The sequence below is a fragment of the Trichoplusia ni genome, chromosome 15 (assembly GCF_003590095.1).
Source record: "Trichoplusia ni isolate ovarian cell line Hi5 chromosome 15, tn1, whole genome shotgun sequence".
NCBI classification, from domain to species: domain Eukaryota; kingdom Metazoa; phylum Arthropoda; class Insecta; order Lepidoptera; family Noctuidae; genus Trichoplusia; species Trichoplusia ni.
Window position 1 is genome coordinate 5030511 of NC_039492.1, and position 19559 is coordinate 5050069.

Consider the following 19559-nt stretch of genomic DNA (forward strand, 5'->3'; position numbering starts at 1 on the left):
AACGCCCTTGTTTTTGTTTTATCCCATTCATATTGAAATTATTCATTACAAAAGGATTGATAAATAAGTATATTTCTAAGTCAATAATATAAAATTTCAAAGACGGGTGAATTTACGCTGCCTTAAATCCTAGCATGTTATAACTAACTAATACTAATTTAAACATATTTTGTAAATGGAATATTATTACGACATCCACTGCCAAATTTACAAAACACTCAACGTATGTAAGAGATTCAAGTGGGGTTTTCTTTATATTAAAATTGACAATATATAAAAGAGATAGTTGAGCAAAAACACAATGAGATCATGAAATCGTAAACAATGAGAAGCTATGAAAGATCATTTGAGATTCACTGCACATATAATGTAATATAAATATAACAAGATCATAGCTTTGTCCACAATCACAATACTGTTTTTTTTTTAATTGTTGCCTAAATTTTGTACACAAATAAATAAGATAAAGGAAAATAAGAGTATGTGTTTAACTTGATAAATTAACACTATCAATATTCCAAATACAAATATCACAACATTTTCCTTAACTAATTCTTATCTCTCTTTACACATAGATCTTAGCTTAGCGTAATACACATCAATAGTTAAGTAATTTTAGATAAATACAAATAAGAACATTTACATTAAAAAATAATTTCAGTGCCAGATCTATATCATTCTTAGTAAATCATATTTGTCGCTTCTAAAAGAGAGCAATTATACATTTTATATTAAAATTATAAAAATAGCATGGCCACTGGGAGAGTAAATGCATTACAAATATTCGAAATTTAGTAATATGGGACCATTCGAAATTGTTTATTATGTTGTATGGCAGTGTGTGACTCAGACAAGCGTGGAAAAAAATCTACCATAATAAAATACTGAAATGTGTTTTTATCTTACACAGATTCGCGTTGCACAATACTGATTCTATGCCAAAGTAGATGACTAATCGTTTCTGTACTTTAAATAGAGTAACATTGAAACTTTCAAATAGTCCCACATAATAATAGATGCCAATATAAATAGTTACATTAATTTCACTTAATACTTACAAAAAATACTTAAATACTTATTACGTAGGTACTATGACAAAAAAATAAGTCCATAGCTATTAAGTATGTATCATGTCCACTGAAAAAAAATATTGTAAGACTTTCTAACTAGAAATATGGAACTGATACATATTTTACAGTCTTTTTACATATCAGTTTTATTAGATCTGAGTATTTTCAGAATAAATTAAAGCTTCTTTTTACAAAGTATGTATTATATAAATAAATTACGTAAATGCAATTAAATTGTGACTGAAGGTGTCATATAGTCAGCATATAGACGTTGGATCCCCTTCCATAGTGCATGCTATATTATCTAATTTATGAGCTAAGTGCATTTTGTTGTCTAGTCCTAATATAATTTGTTCTCTATATTTACTGACATAGATATACAATTCTTTTAAGGCAGACAGAGTATCGAATTCATTTAACTGTTCTACCGAGAGTTGTTGCATCGAAGTACTTAGCTCTTGGTCTGTCACTTGAGGTAATTGAGATACAGCTTGATAAAACCTTATAACCATGTCCCTATAAGTAGGCAAGTCTTTTGCAAATAACAGTTTATTGGAAGGAGAATCTTTACATAATCGATGTTCTGTTAACGAACAAGCGTCCATAAATGTTTGAGCGATAACTGATAATGATGAGTCAACTGTAGCAGTTTTATTTATATCAAATATAAAATCTGGATTCTTAATGAGATTCACCCAAAATCTTAGCGGTAAGCTATTAGACTTCCACGCATGGACTACTTCAGGATTCATGATACCATGTGTCCGAGCCGCATCGTCAAAAAGATCGAACAGCCACTTGACGGCCGGCGGCAACACCTCGTTTACGGTAAGTATGGTGCTGAAGAAGTCGTCGACAAACTTATGTACCGTGCCTTTAGTAGACAAAAGTCTGGTGAGGAATATCTCCGGTATAGCTTTGTGACTGTGTTCTGAAGACTTGTTGATTATATGTTGATATTCAATAGGTTTCACCAAGTGATAATAATGCACATTTTGGTCAGTTATGTCGCTGTTATACACTCTTATATGAGAATTAGAACAGTATATTCCCGTACAATTCTTGCACGGTATTTTATAAGGAGTATTAAAACTATCGTTTTGTCGAGATATCAATGACATGACAGCGGATTCTTTGACGCCGTAATGCGCCAGGGTATTTAATTTACGCCAGCCATTGATGGTTTTTGTAGTAACGTCTTCGTCTTGTAGGGTAACATGTCCTCCTCTTCCGTGTCGCCACTCTAAATCAACTTCATGGACGGATGGCCTCATAGAAAACGGAGTATTTTTAAAAAGAGCATCTAATATTTTAGCTTTTACTTGTGATATACTATCGCAATCTAATACTTTACATTGAACTTTTTCATCAAAATCATCTTGTACTATATGCAGAGTTATGGTTTGATGGTCTATTTGTTCTTTGAGAAGTTTCTCTTCTGATAAGGAATAACGGGCTTCGTGAGTGATAGCATCTACAACACCTTTTTCTATTTGATGTTTGATAGCTTTAAAAAGTAAAAACAAAGAAGAACCTGCATAATCTTTAAGATAATAATACATGCATAAAGCCATCCAATTTGTCAACATCTTTTCAACAACACTCTCAGTTCGTCTCAACATTAGCTGTGGGTGTTTGTTACATATAGACTTATCGATAAGGCGTAATAATAATGATTTTAAAATATCGGTTGCATATTCCATTTTACCCATGAGTATTATCATAAGCAAGGACGCGACATTTACTTTGTCTCGAATGTTAAATGATTTTTGTGACTCTAATGTGTCTATAAATGACAACAGGAAACATTTATTGTTTAATAGCTGCTCAAATTGAATCATAGCTGCATCATAGTTGGTTCTGGGAGCGTTGATAAATTGACGTTGGACATTTAAGATAGGGTGATCCGATACTCCCGGGAAAAATACTTTCATGACGTAGTTCACGTGATCCAGTGTTGGTATACCTGAATGCTCTAAATCCGCTGCCAAATCAGACATATCAGTTTGCAATTCCGCAAAAGCCAATTTACATTCCAATCTTACATTGCTCTCTAAAGTATCCATCTGAATTTGTATTCTCTTATATTCTCGCTCTGCTTTTGTACTTCGGCGTCTATACATAACTAACACGATCATAAATATAAGTACTAAAAAGAATGTCCCTCCTGCGATTCCTGCTATAACTTCTGGTGGGAAATTGTAATTTCGGAGTAATTCATAGTGTAGGTATCCAATAGGGAATCGTAAATTTTTGCCCACTTTTACTACCACTAAAGGCAAATTGATTTCTAATATCTGTAAACCGTTTTCATCAGTGTTAGCAGGTTGCATTTCAGGCGGTGTGCATAGTAGTTGTTGCATTGTAAGGCTGGTTACGTTACAGGGTTGTGTTCCAATCATGACAACAACATCTGTCTCATCACTTGCCCTGATTAAGTTTTCTCCTTCTATTACTAATGGATCTCCTTTATAAGATTTTACGCCCTTATTAGGAAATTGATACACGTGCGGATCTTCAACGAATACCATATGAGTTCTAGGAGGATTAAAATGCTTTTCATGCATAGTCTCTACATTATCTAGTACAAAACCAACTTTCATTGCTATTTGAGGAGTACTTGTTTGGGATTTCGTAGCCTGCAAAATATCATAATACTTCTTGTTTACAGCAGGACTAGGGCATTCCATTTGATGTTCATTGAGTACTGTACAAGCTGTATGGTTGACAGGGAGCACTTCATTCCCGTAATACAGTTTCATAAGAGGTTTTTGGATAGTGTGTAAGTTGGTACCATGAACTGTTATCATTCTGCCTCCAGATACAAAACTCTTTAGCGGTTTTATTTCCATTATTGTAGGATCTGCTGTATAATTAAACAAGTCCCCATATAAAGTGCGATTAGCAAGATCTATAGCGACAGTCAATGTATGAATCACCCTAGGCATGTTAGCTTTGGGAGTAATACAAATTAATCTACTGTTTGAGGTTTGTGTTTTATTAACAGAGCATGGCAACTCATCCAAATAAGCAGAAATAGAAGAACCGATGTTTAAATGCTGGCCTCCTATTGCCAACTGTGTTCCACCTGAAACAGGGCCTAATGCTGGATAGAGACCTTGGAGCTTAATATTTTTATAACTGAACAAAACAGAGGATTCCGTATGGCCAGAATCATTTTCTACTATCACAGGAGCTACAGTAGAACCATTGGAAGGTCCTGTTCTACATGTTATACTAACAGAAACTTCAAAATCTACTATTTCACATAAAACATCTCCAATGCGAACTTTTCCAGACACTTCTTCAACTCTTAGACCAAGATTACTCCCTTCAATGGTGACTATAGTGCCACCCTCTATTGGGCCACTCAAAGGCTTAATCATATCTATTCTCGGTTTGGGACATTCAGTTACTGGATTTTCTAAGCAGGTTTCACTGTAGGAACATGAGTTGCCACACCATGTGCATTTGTAGATTGAGTTGCGAGTTATACAAAGCGAACAATCAGCATGTTCTCTGTGAGATCCAAGAATTTCACATTTGTACAATGTAATATTAATTGTGTCTATATAATGTTTATGATTCCAAACAATTTTAACACTAACATTGTATTCTCCTACATCTTCTTCATATGAATAAGTTGTTTTGTCACACACAATATAATGGTTTGACTCAACTCTGGCTGGAAGTATCATATTAGCTAATTCAATACTCACAATACATTGGAATCCTGTGTGTCCTGGTTGTAGGTGGGGCAGGTTTTCCACTTCAAGTTCCAGCTCTTTAGGCACATTGTTTGGTAGTAAAATTGGCTTCTTGTATTGTCTTATCCTGGGACAATGACCAATACCATGATTAAGTAATTTTGTAGGATTGTTTTCTCCACTAATTATTGTCCTTTGACACACAGAAGTATCATGAGTGCATCTGTTATCATATATGCACCAATTGCAGGCCCATTCACTTAAGATGCAGGAGTGACAGGTTATATGCTTGGAGCAGTCATAGAAAGCAAAATTTCTGGAAACAAAATCTTTGTTAGTTTCAGATGAGTGCACTGATAGTGAAACATACACATGGTCTTGGTTTGGTGTTATTTTAGGCCTGTGCTTGACATCTGGAGTGGGGCAGGCAAGGCCATTAGATGTGACAGCAGCATCTATAGGTTCTGCATTCCCAAAAACACATTTATACTTTGCACCAAATGGCAGTTCAGGTAAAGTTCTAATAATGAGCTGCACGGTTGTAACTTCATTCATTGATATTCTGTCAGGTAAAATCTGTTCAAAATCAATGCATTGCTGTCCGATGTACTGGGATAACCATCTTGGTGCACTTTGTGTGCCTTTCTGACACATGTTTTGGACAGTACACCGTTTCTCAAGAGAACACCAACCACAATGAGGATCATTTGACTCAAGACATGCGGAGCAGTTGCCATGTTCTGCACATCTCTCAGTAGGTATTTGCACTATTGTATTTCTTCCCAATACATATAATGTTTTCTGATAGGGTGACAGTGTGGTATCAGGGAGTATTGCTTGACTAGGTAAAATAACTTCACTGGAATATTCTAAGGCTTTATCAGCATCAATGAGAACTTTCTTTAGCTTACCATCATTAGTGCCTAAAAATGCTACAGTATGCAAACCAGTTACTGACATTGTGATTGATGTGACCAAGGTATCATTCCAGTTTATGACAGACATTGTTTTTATTGGATAAAGTCCACTTATCTTAAGGCCCACTTCACAGAAATTCAGTATGTTGCCGGTTGAACCAACACTAGGACACTTGCCATCTGATATCATGCCTGATATGTAGCCCATGTTGCGTGCTTTTGTACTACCATTAAAACACATGTGAACATTCTCATTAAACTTAATTTCTATTTCTTGCAATGAAAATACACAGATAGCTGACTTAGACATAGGTTCATTAGAAATACTTTTAGATGGACTAAACACAGCTACAAGTACAGGGTCCCCTGTTTCAACACCCAGCTGTGCAGCCAGATTTGCACCTGCCTTAGCAATCTTAGCATCTTGAACTAAATTATAATTGACCACTTCACTCTTACCACTAACCATTTCCTCTCTCACATGACACTCTAAAGTAACTTCTGTGTAACTGTTGTAGTTGTCATCATTAACACAGGTCCGAGCCAGCCGTGACACATATCCCAATTCCTCATTGCCAGCAAGGTGGGAATGTTTCTGGATTATTAAAAAATATGCATAGTCACTAGCATTGAAACCATACACATACTGTACTAAGAAGTTGTCTCTGTATTTAACATCTATTTGTATTGAACTTTGTTTGTTGAAAGTTAATTGTGCGACTTCAAGAGTGATCAGGTCCCGGCTGGATATCGCAGGGACGTCGTGCCTGTACTCTCCATTATTTGTAAATGTTGTCCCCACATATAGCACATTCGGTCGGTCCCAAGAATTATACCTTTCGGGGCCGATAAACGCGTAGGTCGATGCATCAGCATCATTTGCTGCCACACTCTGAGGAACGAAATCGGGCTTCGCGGAGAGGTCTCCCAACTTATATTTGTAGCAGGAACCTTGCGCTACCGAACCACACGCAATCACTCTCCCCGATTCCTGATCAATCACTAATATTTTATTCACATTATCAATCCATGTAGTCTTTATGTCAGACGAAGTGCAGCCACTAGCATGACACATTGGGTTGTCTTGTTTCGGACCTGTGCTTATTACATGGATGGGTTTCAAGTCGGGGCTCAACTGGTGAATCCAGTTTAACGATCCAGCGTAAACTTGCCCGCTCACTCTATCCACGGCGAGATGATAGAAATGAAATGTCTCATTGGACAGAATGGGATATTGTGATATGAATTCGTATCCATACACTATTGTGCACCGAAGCCAAAATGTTATGACTAACAATGTTGTAGAAGTAGCCATGATCACATTTTAAGTTGCATTTAAGTTGATAATTTCACTTTTTCACCATGTAACGATTATTTTTATTTCATTTTCAACCCATTTTTGGCCCATTACAAAAATGTAATGTAACTTGTTAAAGCATCCATCGATGCCGATGACATGGAATAAACAATAGAGTTTTAGAAAAGGATACCACTAAGTCATAGAGAACCATGAATGCTACCACTTTCATAAAAGTTTCTGTTCATAAAATCCTTTCTCAAGGACAAGGACTTCTTGACGTAATTCTCGCCTGTCTAAGTAATTTGTTAAATAGTAAAAATCTAGAATAGCCTAAATTTACAAGGCCTATGCAAAAATCTAAATTTGGTCTAATCTAACATTAATGATGAGTAACCAAAATTTAACTCTAAAAAAAACATACTAAGTAGCACATTTTGAAAGCAGAACGACAACAAAAGCATCTATTAGATACGCAGCACGCCGTATCGTCCACCCTTTAAGGCTTCCTAAGTGCAGTAGCTGTACTAGCTGTGGAGAAAAAACTCCACAGCACAGCACGCTGCCTCTCAGTTTACAAAACAAATAGTAATATTAGGTTATCGAAGGACCGCGCCAATAATGAAACTAAGTAGGTAAACAATGTATATTGGCAAATAATAATATAAACAGGTACTTATTCAAGGATGTTGCTGTACCTTTAACAGGCATTGCAGCTGTTTTAAAGTTAAGAGGGTTATCTAATAGACCAAGGTCAGCAGTACGGCCAGTCGCCAAGTGACATACTCGTGAACGGGGCACGACTATGCCGCAAGGATACCCCCCTAGCCATATTAGAGGGAAGGAGGTGATCAGACCCAAGACAGCACCGTAGACCGTGAAAATTAAGGCAGCATGACACATCTGTTGCTAGGTTTTGAAAGACAAAAATATTACCTTAAAAACTGGCTCACCGCTCCGTTCCGTAATTTAACAATTCTATTTAATATTATCATAAATTATTATTATACATGAAGAAACATCGGTCATGTTATACGTATTAAAAGTAAAGTAAAACTATACAAAAAAATAACATACCAAAATGTCACTACAAATCATTATCTGATAATGAAACAAATTGTCAAATTCTGAATAATAAAACTGAAACAAACAATCTATACGTCAAATATTAATTTACATTGAAGGAACTCCACAGAGAACTGTCTTAATGTCTTATGCCTTTTACGGTGACCAACAATTTTTATTATTCAAATAGTTTTTCAGAGATTAGCTGTAACTGCAGGTTTAAACGAAATTTTGGTCAGGTCTAGTATAATATCTCAGGGATTCTTTATGTATAAGAGAACACCAAGGCCTACACACGAGTTCCGTGCTCTAAGCAGAAGTGAATAATGTATTCCTATTTCGTGTATCTGTACATCACTTTTTGTACGAATAAATATTGTACCACATATATCATTACGTTGGCTAACTTAATTCTGATTCGACAGTCAGAATATAATCTTAGAACCCACCTGATACATAGACCCAACTCCTAGAATAACTCGTTTTTGCAGTACAAAGACAGTTTCATCTGTCTGTAGTTTTGGGAGAGATAATTTGTATGAACCAGGCTATAATTGATCTCTCTTCGAAATCTCACAAATTGAAACCAAGAATATACTTGCATAGATTTATATACATTCATTCATAACATTTAATTGTAAGGTATAAAAATGAAGTTATGAAAGAAGTATGTCGCGAAAGGTCTTAGAAAGGTTAAAAATGATGTCTATGGGATTCAGTACATTCTCCCAGGCACTAAACATACCTGAGTAAGGCCGTCTGCATACGGAACTGTTTGGAAAATCTAAAATTTTGAAATTTAAAATATTTAACGCCAGCTGTAAGATCATCTTATCGCAAAGAACTTGCTGGACGCAAGTAGAATTGCAATGGGTCTAAACTTAACTTCTGATACCAGTTTTAAACAAGGGTACATAAGGCACACGTAGGTATATCTTTGTATTATAGGTATATCTTTTTACTTTATATAAAGGAAGACACCTGAAAACCTTTTTTAAAAATGACTGAGAGGTATGGAGCGACATCATCTACGATATTATTTAATTTTAATCTTACAATCTGAACACAAAAATCACAATCAAGTTTAAAGGTTGTTATTACCTCTCTTGGGTCGATATTTTAAAAGGTAAAAGCACATTAAGATTTGGGTTATAAAGGTTATGAAGTTTTCAGCAGCCGTCGCGGACGTGTTAAGACATCAAGTTGTAGCCTGTAGCCTATTTATATCATTTACCAGGAAGGTTTTTTATTGGATCGCTTCATTTTTGTACTTACAAATCTAGTTTTGTACATTATTCAAACGTACCCTTTTAAAATTTGTCGATTATAATCTGACAAAGTTTGAAATGATACTACATCAAACTGATTTCTCTTCATTTCGTATACCTTATACAATCTTGATCTACTTTTGCGTATACCAGTTGTAAATATGAAGTAGATCAAAAGCTTTTTTTAAGCTCAAAGCTTGCTCTTATCCATAATCTTTGTAATTTGCAGTTAAGTGAGGTAACTACGTAGATCCTTCTGCGTTTTTTTTGACTTCAAAATTTAAATTTTAATCATGAAATCTTCAAGTCAGAAATAAACTCAAGTAACCTGCCTTGTCATGAAAAATAGTAGGTATATACTGTATTGTGCCCACTGAAGTTTTAATTGGCGAAGGAAGTACAATGCAAGCTATCACGTTATTTTTGTATGCAACATTGAGTAGATTTTCAATCAATTCCTTTTTTTTAGACTTAGTAACCCTGAGTGTTTAAAATTACAACTTTACATATGGCAATACCATTCATGTTGCGATTACCGAAAGCTGTGCATTGCATTGCTTGTTGCTTGTATTGTATTTTATCCGGTTGTTTGGTTGGGTCTTAGATGGATCGGGTTAATATTTTCTTTCGTTTATTTTTGTGACTAATGTAAAAAAATATAGATCTAACACCTGTTATTAATCTATATAATAATGTAAATATATCCACAGACCCTTTTTTCTAAGTGTAAACCTTTTATCCTAATGAGTTATAATGTAGGGTATTTCACTGGCTAGTGAAAGATATATAATTTAGTAAGATTATCTACTGTGAACCATGATGGCTTCGATGGCAGCAGGCGGTCCTGGTGACCCGCACACCCAGATGAATACGTACAGGAGCTATGTGACTATGTTGGCGGACCCCGGCGCTAAGGATGAGATCAAGCTCAAAGCTGCACAGGAACTCAGTGAGAACTTTGAGGTACGTCTGTATAAAGGCAATTTGGATAATGTTAAAAAAACTGCATCTCTGTTCAATACAATGTCGTGTAATGTACTAAGTAAACCCACATGTACATGTTACAAAATGATGAAGAATCATTCTGGAAATGGATTTTATCAATGGTGTCTATAACTACATAAATTCATACACAACTTGCTAATTTCACAACAAATAACTGACTGGCATAACTGGCATTATAGTATGCAATATGGAATACTAAATTTAAATCAAGAACTAGTGTAGCCATCATGATCATTCAGCTGTTCAGTTTGAGCCCATCTTGTATAAATAATATGTAGTGTAAGGATTATTTTAGTCTAGAGAGGGTACTCAGATACACCTTAGAATACTTCCCAAAAACTATGAAGCTGGTATTTAATCAATTATAGGAAATAAGATTTTCACCAAATGACATAAATAGCACCATCATTCTTAAGAAGTGAGATTTCAAAGATAAAAAGTAATAATAGTGGAGTCTTGTACCGAAACAATAATATTTTTTTATTTTATTAAAATGTTTATAATGTTAACTAGTATTCAAAAATACACTATTGCAAATGTGTGAAAACTGAAGAGGCATTGGCATCAGTCATCACCATACTCCATTTGTTTAGATACTTAAAAAAAGAATACAATGTTCAATCTTGGTGTGTCTCAAGACAAACACATAATAAATAAATAAAGAACCAATATGTTAGATATTATCTAAGTGGTATATTTCATATGGTATTCTTTATTGTTATTGTATATCAGTTTTAGTTTTAAAAATACAGACCTTTTTGAAAATTTGTGAGAAAAATCATATTTAACTTAGGGGATCCAAACAGAAATATATAGGTATGACTTTAGTCACATTTCTGTACCTTTTTACAGGCTCAGAAAATTCAAACATTTACTTCACTCCTTGCTCATCAAATGTTACTATTTGGGAGATGTATATTTGTGTTTAAATTTTTCATAAGAAGTTCAGAATGGCATTGTGCAATTGTTATATTGAACCTAGTTAATTTTGATTGATAGTAATTAGTTTTTTAACAGGGAAAGGAAGTTAAAAGACTTGGTTATACTAGTATGATATTACTAGCTGTTGCCCGCGACTTCGTCCACGTGGTTAGAATTTTCCCCATTTTCCATTGTATCTTCGCTCCTATTAGTCGCAGCGTGATGTTATATAGCCTATAGCCTTCCTCGATAAATGGTCTATTCAACACAAAAAGAATTCTTCAAATCGAACCAGTGGTTCCCGAGATTAGCGCGTTCAAACAAACAAACAAACAAACTCTTCAGCTTTATATATTAGTATAGATTTTATTTTTCTGTGTACCATGTTTGTATTGAACAAAAGATAGTGAAATAAGATAGTGTTTCATGATGACTGTATAAATACAAGTATAGAATGGATTTTAAAGATAAAATGATTTGGTTTCATATTATAAGTCAATAGCCAAGTTAAACATTTAGAACATTATTTTACATGTCTATTATTAGTCTAGCTATGTTCTATCTATCTATGTTAAATCTTTAACATAGCTTTGTAGTACACAAAGCTGTGTTAAAGATTTTGATATTAATTGTTTCTTCACTTAAAAAATATTTATGCATGTGAAATGAATATCCATTGGAATCATTTGCTTTTGTAATATTGTATTTGTACATTGAACATAAAACCACATTGTTATGACAATAAGCACACATATATTGGTTTTAAATCAATTTTATCCATAACACCAGCAAGGCTTTAAACACATGGTGGTCTATTTCTTTCACTTGCAGTCAGTATTCATAAGATAATGACTTCTCTCTTGCATGTTTTTTTTGGTCTTTAGTGTTAATATATTAGGTCTGTTGTTATATCCTATAAAATATTAATGGCCTTATATATAATAAGCATCTTTGTACCATACAATTGTTTTTAATAGTAGCCTTTAGTTTATTAAGTGAAAGAGTATGTATTAGCATAGATTTACATCCATATTTTTCTGTTTAACAGGTTATCCTCAGTTCACCTCAATACCCACAGTTCTTGGACCATTCACTGAAAATATTCCTTAAAATATTACAAGATGGGGAACCCCACTTCATCGCTGAATACAACATACAACAAGTTAGGAAGCTCATCCTTGAGATGATACACCGGTTACCCATCAGTGAGACATTAAGACCTTATGTCAGAAACATATTGATTCTAATGTTGAAAATGATGGAAATAGAAAATGAAGAGAATGTCTTAGTGTGTCTTAAAATATTCATGGAATTACATAAACAATACAGACCAAACTATTGCACTGAGGTTGATGTAAGTATTGTTACGTTGTGGGAGAGAGGTGGAACTGTCCTGTTGGATGGTAGAGTAAAACTTGAAGATACCTTGCTTTTATTATGGTAACTTCTATGATTGAGAATGAGGAATCAAGAAGCATCTTCTAAAAATATGTTATGTTTCAATAGTAAAGTGGAAAAGCACTTGCCAATGTTGGCACATCCACTGAAAAAAAATGATTTCTTTTTTGTTGTATTACAGTTTAATTTACTTTTTGAATTATTTCATTTATGTTTTTGTTTTTACTTAAAACCGAGAAAAGTAACAACTTTTCTCTTTAAGTTTTGAGCAAAATATCTGGATGAAATCCATCAAATTATAATAAGTTTGTTTTTTTTTTATATTAATAATAATCGTCGATATTTCGATAACTCTCTCCTCTAGATCCACAAATTCCTGCAATGGGTGAAAGGTATTTATTCAGACTTGCCAAATCATTTACCAAAAATATTTGAACCTAAACCCACATTAAGGGTAAAGGATTTGTCAGAGGTGAATATTGAACAACTCTTGTCAGAGACTTACACTACCACACCCATACACACTGAGAAAAAACTACTTGACGGTAGTGTTGTTACTGTGAGTACAAAAACTGTAAGCAAATCTTTATTATATCATGAAATATAATGAGAAAATATCAATATAAATACTAATCAATCTTATTTTTAACAGTACAACTTGATACCACGGTCTGTGCTGTCCTTGAAAGTGATTCAAGAGTTGCCCATCATTGTGGTGTTGATGTACCAACTGTACAAGCAAAATGTACATCAGGAAGTTAGTAACTTCATTCCTCTAATCATGGAGACAATCACACTGCAACCAGCAGTTAATCATAGGTAAGGTTTAAAATTATGTTTAAAATATCTGAAAAATTATAATCATAAAAGTTGATGATAGCAGCTCAGCAGCTCTCGCAATCGATTTTGGCCTACGAGTGTATTTGATTTGATATATTTAGATTTCTTTGTTCCAGACAATCAGCATCATTCAATAAAGAAGTATTTGTTGACTTCATGGGTGCCCAAATTAAGACATTAGCGTTCTTAGCTTACATAATCCGGATATATCAGGAAACAATTGCGAACCACGCGAATTTGATGGTCAAAGGCATTATCGGTTTGCTTACATTATGTCCGCCTGAAGTCGCACATCTTAGAAAGGAGCTGGTTATAGCTACACGCCATATCCTGGCTACAGATCTCAGGCTAAGTAAGTTTAAGTATTTTTTTTAACTTTAGCAATTTAGAAAATTTGTTCGTTATGTTCGGTAGCTACCTTACCCGAACCTATTGATAACGACTTTGTGTAAACTTCGAAGTGAGAGTCAAATAACACTTAAAAATCAGCTGTTGTCAACAGATTGTCAATGTTGTATAAATTATTTTCAATCTTATTGGCCACACAATAGAGTTCAAATTTAACTTACTATTTCTTTTCAGAATTTGTTCCCTACATGGAGCGACTATTCGACGAGGACGTCTTACTCGGCGGAGGATGGACCGTTCACGAGTCCCTACGACCCCTCGCGTATTCAACGCTAGCAGACCTGGTTCATCACGTGAGGCAGCTGCTGCCGCTTACAGATCTCGCTATTGCGGCTCACTTGTTCTCCAAGAATGTTCATGATGAATCTCTGCCCACAAGGTAAATTGTTTTAAGGTTTTGGCATGCACTGGATTGCCAATTGTTAAATGTTTTTTTTTTAAATAACTCGATCGAACTCGAAAAGTATTGTGAAGTGATTTACCAAAACCTGACATTTTCGATCTTCAAAACAATTTCGATGAATTCATCTCCAAACCTTAGCGTAAGTTTTCCGATTTGAGGGGTGTTTATTATTTTAGCATACAAACGATGTCGTGCAAGTTACTACTGAACCTAGTGGATTGCATACGGCAGCGCTCTGAGACAGAGGGCGCCACTGCGGCGGGCACGCAGCCGCAAGGACGACAGCTGCTCATGCGCATACTAGAAGTGTTTGTGCTTAAGTTCAAGACGATATCCAAGTTGCAACTACCCGCACTTATGAATAAATGGTAAGCATCAATTTTTTTTGGGATTGATAAGGCTAACCTGAACATTACCATTTTTTTGGATACATTATTTGGATACGAAAATAACTCCATTCTTATTGAAGTTAACAGTCTTTCTTTTACAAACCTTACGAGTATGTCACCATGTGATTCTGTTAATACTGTTTACATACAACTTACGCAAACATTCCATCAAATAGTTATACCAATAACCTTGTTCTAGTAAACAAACAACACCAATACCTAACGGTACTAACGGTACCACACCTAGTACCCCCACCACGCCAGGCCCTAGCACATCAGTAGAAGTCAAAGTGGAGGAAGAGAAACTCGCGCCCGACTTCCTGGACAGCCTTACCAAGTCTGAAGAGAAGAGTAAGATAGGGTTCCCATCATCACAAATGAGTAATCTCAATGTTGGTGACTATCGGACACTGGTGAAGACGCTTGTCTGCGGTGTGAAGACTATAACGTGGGGGTGTGCTTCGTGTAAGGTAAGACATCTTGAACTAATAAGATTTGTTTCAAGATACAAACATGTTGTGGAAACAATAATTTGATAGGGTTTTCAGGAGAAATTTTGTGTATTTTCACTAATCCAGCAGCTGTCAACAGGTTTTAAACTAATGACATGTGTTACGACTGTCGTAAAATTGAATTAACCACAAAATATACCTTTAATATTTTTTATTCCTGCAATGATACAATTTCAAAATTCCATCTTTATACAGCAAACGACAACCAACACAGAAGGCACATCAACAACAACAATAACCGGTCAGAAGCAGTTTAGTGCGCGCGAAACACTCGTGTTCATACGTCTTGTTCGCTGGGGGCTGCAGTCCCTTGACATCTATACTTTAGCGGCTCCCCGCGTACCGGCGCAGCCGCCCGCACAGCCGCATGTGCGGTCCAAGGAGGAGAAGGAGGTTCTTGAACATTTCAGTGGAGTGGTAAGCATTTTATTAATTTGATTATTAGTGGTGTGACTGCTTTTCAAATAGATGGCTTGAATAAAGACTTCCAAGATCCAAATCCGAGACCAAAAGACAACTTATGTGGCCATGAATGAATGAATGGTCAAGTAAATTTCCCATTTATGACAATTAATAAATGTATCATTAATACTGCCTCATTATTTGCGTAAAACGCAAATATAAAATATAAAAATATTCGTCGTTTTGTTTCATTAGGTTTAGACACATTAAAATCGTTTTTTTACTTTTTGCAGTTCTCTATGATGAACCCACAAACGTTCCAAGAAATATTTACAGCGACGATTTCCCATATGGTTGAAAGAATCAACAAAAACACGACATTGCAAATAATTGCCAATACATTCTTATCAAATCCCGCCACTTCACCTATATTCGCCACCGTTTTGGTTGAATACCTCTTGCAAAGAATGGAAGAGATGGGAACCAATGTGGAAAGGTCCAATCTATACCTCAGGCTTTTCAAATTAGTCTTTGGTTCGGTTAGCTTGTTCCCCACAGAAAACGAACAAATGCTCCGCCCACATTTACACAGCATCGTTAACAAGGCGATGGACTATGCTATGACCGCTAAAGAACCGTACAATTACTTCCTCTTGCTAAGAGCCCTATTCCGCTCAATCGGCGGCGGGAGTCACGATCTGTTGTATCAAGAATTCTTACCACTTCTGCCTAATTTACTAGAAGGCTTGAACCGGCTGCAGAGCGGTTTACACAAGCAACATATGAAAGATCTTTTCGTCGAGTTATGCCTGACTGTACCCGTTAGATTAAGCAGTTTATTACCTTATTTACCCATGCTCATGGATCCATTAGTATCAGCACTAAACGGTTCGCACACGTTAATATCTCAAGGTCTGAGAACGCTGGAACTTTGTGTGGATAATCTCCAGCCTGATTTCTTATACGAACACATTCAGCCCGTCAGAGCTGACCTGATGCAAGCTCTTTGGAGGACATTGCAAAATAACGAAGTCGCCAGGATTGCATTTAGAGTACTCGGGAAATTTGGCGGTGGTAATCGTAAAATGATGATTGAACCGCAAAGGTTGGAGTATCGCGAGACTGACGCGCCACCTCCTGCAGTACAAGCGTACTTCCAAGACCAAGCAAAACCTATTGATTTCGAAGTAGATAAAGTAATAGAGACAGCCTTCTCTGCGCTAAAGTCAAGCATGACAGATCCGTTCTACAGACGACAATGTTGGGAGGTCCTCAGATGCTATCTTGCGTCTTCCCTTAATTTAGACGACGATAAAGCGACACTGCAGAAGCTGTTCAACCACCCGAGCTTTATCGATGGCAAAATCCAAGTTCAAAACGGACCTTACTACAAGTGCACTAATAGTATTGTGAGAAACACACATCGTACCGCTCTCACCGGAATGTTTGTTGCCGCAGCTATCAAGGAGTTACGTCATCATGTGTTGCCAACGATGGTGTCATTAGTAAGACACTACACTATGGTAGCGATAGCTCAGCAAGCGGGACCATTTGTGGAAAGCTCCACACCTAAAGAAGGTCTTGATGCGCTGGTCCTTGTCGATGCTATTGCAGTCATAATGGGTCATGAAGAGAAAGAACTATGCAAACCTGGCCATCTAGCGTTGGTTCTTATGATAGAAACTGCGGCCACGGTGTTGGGTAGTAGGGAACGCGCTTGCCGCTTGCCTTTGATGGAGTACCTGGCTGAACGTATGTCAGCTCTGTGCTACGAACGCGCCTGGTATGCTAAGCTAGGCGGCTGCATCGCTGTCAAGTTCATGGTAGAGAAGATGGCACCCGAGTGGGTGTATAAGCACGTGTTTACGTTCTTGAAGGCAGTGTTATTCGTTATGATGGATTTGACTGGTGAGGTGTCATCGGGTGCAATAGATATGGCTACGGTGAACATGGAGCGTTTGGTCCGAGTGTGTGTAGTTGGACCTTGCGGGCAGGCCGTGGAGCCGGAAGGTGACGTCGCCGCGGCTAAGGCCCGCGCACTGCACGATGTACTTCAGGAACTCGTGCTTCAAGTTACGAGCCCACATCTACTTGTACGCCAACAGGTAATAAATCTTTCACAAATAATATCTATTTATAATTTCTTGAATGTCAAACTTACTTAAATATACTTGTCAGGCAATGAAATCCTTGGAGCTCATAGCTGAGTTGCAGAAGAAGACAGTGACAGAGGTTATGGACCCTCACAGAGAGGTATTGGCGGACATTATCCCGCCCAAGAAACATTTGCTGCGACATCAGCCAGCCAACGCTCAAATGGGTCTAATGGATGGAACTACTTTCTGTACTACATTGAAACCAAGGCTGTTTACTATCGGTAAGAAATATATCCAGACGTCTTTTCTTTTGAGTCTACTGAATAATAGGAGTTCATTGTTCATCTTTAATTTTAGATCTGAATATAAACGAACACAAAGTATTTTTCCGGGAGTTGTTATCCCTGTGTGAGGCTGAAGATGCGATGTTAGGAAAGCTACCATGTTACAAGGGCGTCAACTTAGTCCCCCTACGGGCTTCCGCTCTTAAAGCCTTGGCATCCTGCCACTACATTCAGGAGAAGCACTGTCGCGAGAAGATATTCCAAGTATTGTATAAATCTCTTGAGAAGAATGACCAGGAGTTGCAACAAGTAAGTTTTATTTTACTTACCGTTTTGAAGTAACTGAGGCGTAAAACTACTCCATAAAGTAAATCTGCCACAATATTTTTAATTGGTGTATTTTTTCCCCGATATTTATGCATTTTTATTTTCCAGGTCGGTTTCGAATGCATGCAGAAATTCTTATCTGGGTTCCAAATCGATATGGAGATGGTTCATCCAGTAATGCGACCACTCTTACTTACGCTTGGTGATCACCGTCACCTTAGCGTCAATGGAGCCAAGAGGCTCTCTTACTTGACCCAGCTGTTCCCTTCGACCTTCAGCGAGAAACTCTGTGAACAGTTGCTGCAGCTGTTGAAGAAGCTTCTAGACTATTCTATACAGACCAACAGAGGTATGTGGCAATTAGTTTTAATTTGATCTTGAATTTCAAAGCTTCAAGTTCAATTTGAGTTGTTCCGAGTAGGTTAAAGTACTTCGATTGTATTCATATTTTGGAAATATTTTTAGGTGGCAACTTCCTCCAGAGTGTATCAAAGAACAATGAAAATGAACAGAAGATAATAATTCTAATCGGAATCTTCCATCAAATACCGGCAGCGTCACCCCGCTTTATAGATGTACTTTGTCGGCTAATATTCCACACTGAGAAGTCGCTCATGATTGAAGCTGGATCTCCGTTCAGGGAGCCACTTGTTAAGTTCTTAATGAGGTATGTATACATGAGGATTCATGCTGGCGTCTAAGTGAGATCACTAATCCTCAAAAACTAGTCGCTTCCGTTAACATTTTAATTTTGACACTGTTTGCAGCCAGTAAGGTTTACCTCGCAACAACAAATAAAAAAAAAGTTTTTATCTAAACAACAATCTTCTTGCAGGTATCCCAAAGAAACTTTGGACCTCATACTGAGCGACAACAACATCAAAGATCAACAGTGGAGCCGATTCCTCGTGTTCCTGATAAAGCATCCAAAAGCTGGACCTCCATACAGGGAGGCCCTCCAAACTGCTAAGAAACCTCGTCTCATGCAGCTGTTGGCTAACCCCAATAATTCTAATCTGCCAATGGCCGATAAGTCCGAGATGCAGTTCCAAGCTATACGTGTCGTGTCATTGCTGATCAAGTTTGATGAAAAATGGCTGTCGACCCAACAGGATTTGGTCGAACTACTTAAACGTATCTGGTGCAGTGATCAGTATCACGTGAGTATTATTGGAGAATTTGTTACTTGTAACCTTATATTATGTCAAGCAAAATCTTCTGAGTTGAATAGAATGGTTCAATTTATGACT

General features: G+C 36.6%; 2 protein-coding genes across 9 annotated transcripts in view; one reads left to right on the forward strand and one right to left on the reverse strand.

Moving 5' to 3' along the window:
* Positions 1–34: 34 nt before the first annotated feature.
* LOC113501009 (plexin-B) lies at positions 35–9425 on the reverse strand. Its single transcript, XM_026881978.1, has one exon. It carries the CDS (start codon positions 7007–7009, stop codon positions 1328–1330), a length of 5682 nt encoding a protein of 1893 aa, XP_026737779.1. The 5' UTR covers positions 7010–9425; the 3' UTR covers positions 35–1327.
* A 410-nt stretch (positions 9426–9835) lies between these two features.
* The window catches only part of LOC113501572 (transcription-associated protein 1), a 29688-nt gene continuing 19964 nt past the window's right edge, over positions 9836–19559 (forward strand). For 6 of the 8 annotated variants that reach the window (XM_026882774.1, XM_026882777.1, XM_026882779.1 and 3 more), the window contains exons 1-15: positions 9836–10287; positions 12299–12604; positions 13013–13222; positions 13301–13467; positions 13605–13840; positions 14071–14275; positions 14476–14667; positions 14888–15158; positions 15396–15617; positions 15896–17707; positions 17781–17979; positions 18056–18291; positions 18418–18658; positions 18775–18976; positions 19145–19469. In XM_026882774.1, coding sequence (XP_026738575.1) covers positions 10141–10287; positions 12299–12604; positions 13013–13222; positions 13301–13467; positions 13605–13840; positions 14071–14275; positions 14476–14667; positions 14888–15158; positions 15396–15617; positions 15896–17707; positions 17781–17979; positions 18056–18291; positions 18418–18658; positions 18775–18976; positions 19145–19469 — 4971 coding nt within the window. In that variant the 5' untranslated portion in view covers positions 9836–10140. The remainder of the gene's footprint in view (positions 10288–12298; positions 12605–13012; positions 13223–13300; positions 13468–13604; positions 13841–14070; positions 14276–14475; positions 14668–14887; positions 15159–15395; positions 15618–15895; positions 17708–17780; positions 17980–18055; positions 18292–18417; positions 18659–18774; positions 18977–19144; positions 19470–19559) is intronic. The other 2 variants (XM_026882781.1, XM_026882778.1) reach the window with 2 other exon arrangements.

What these genes read in the sequence shown, in the direction of transcription:
- LOC113501009 (XM_026881978.1), bottom strand. Translation starts at nt 7,009, where the DNA reads ATGGCTACTTCTACAACATTGTTAGTCATAACATTTTGGCTTCGGTGC.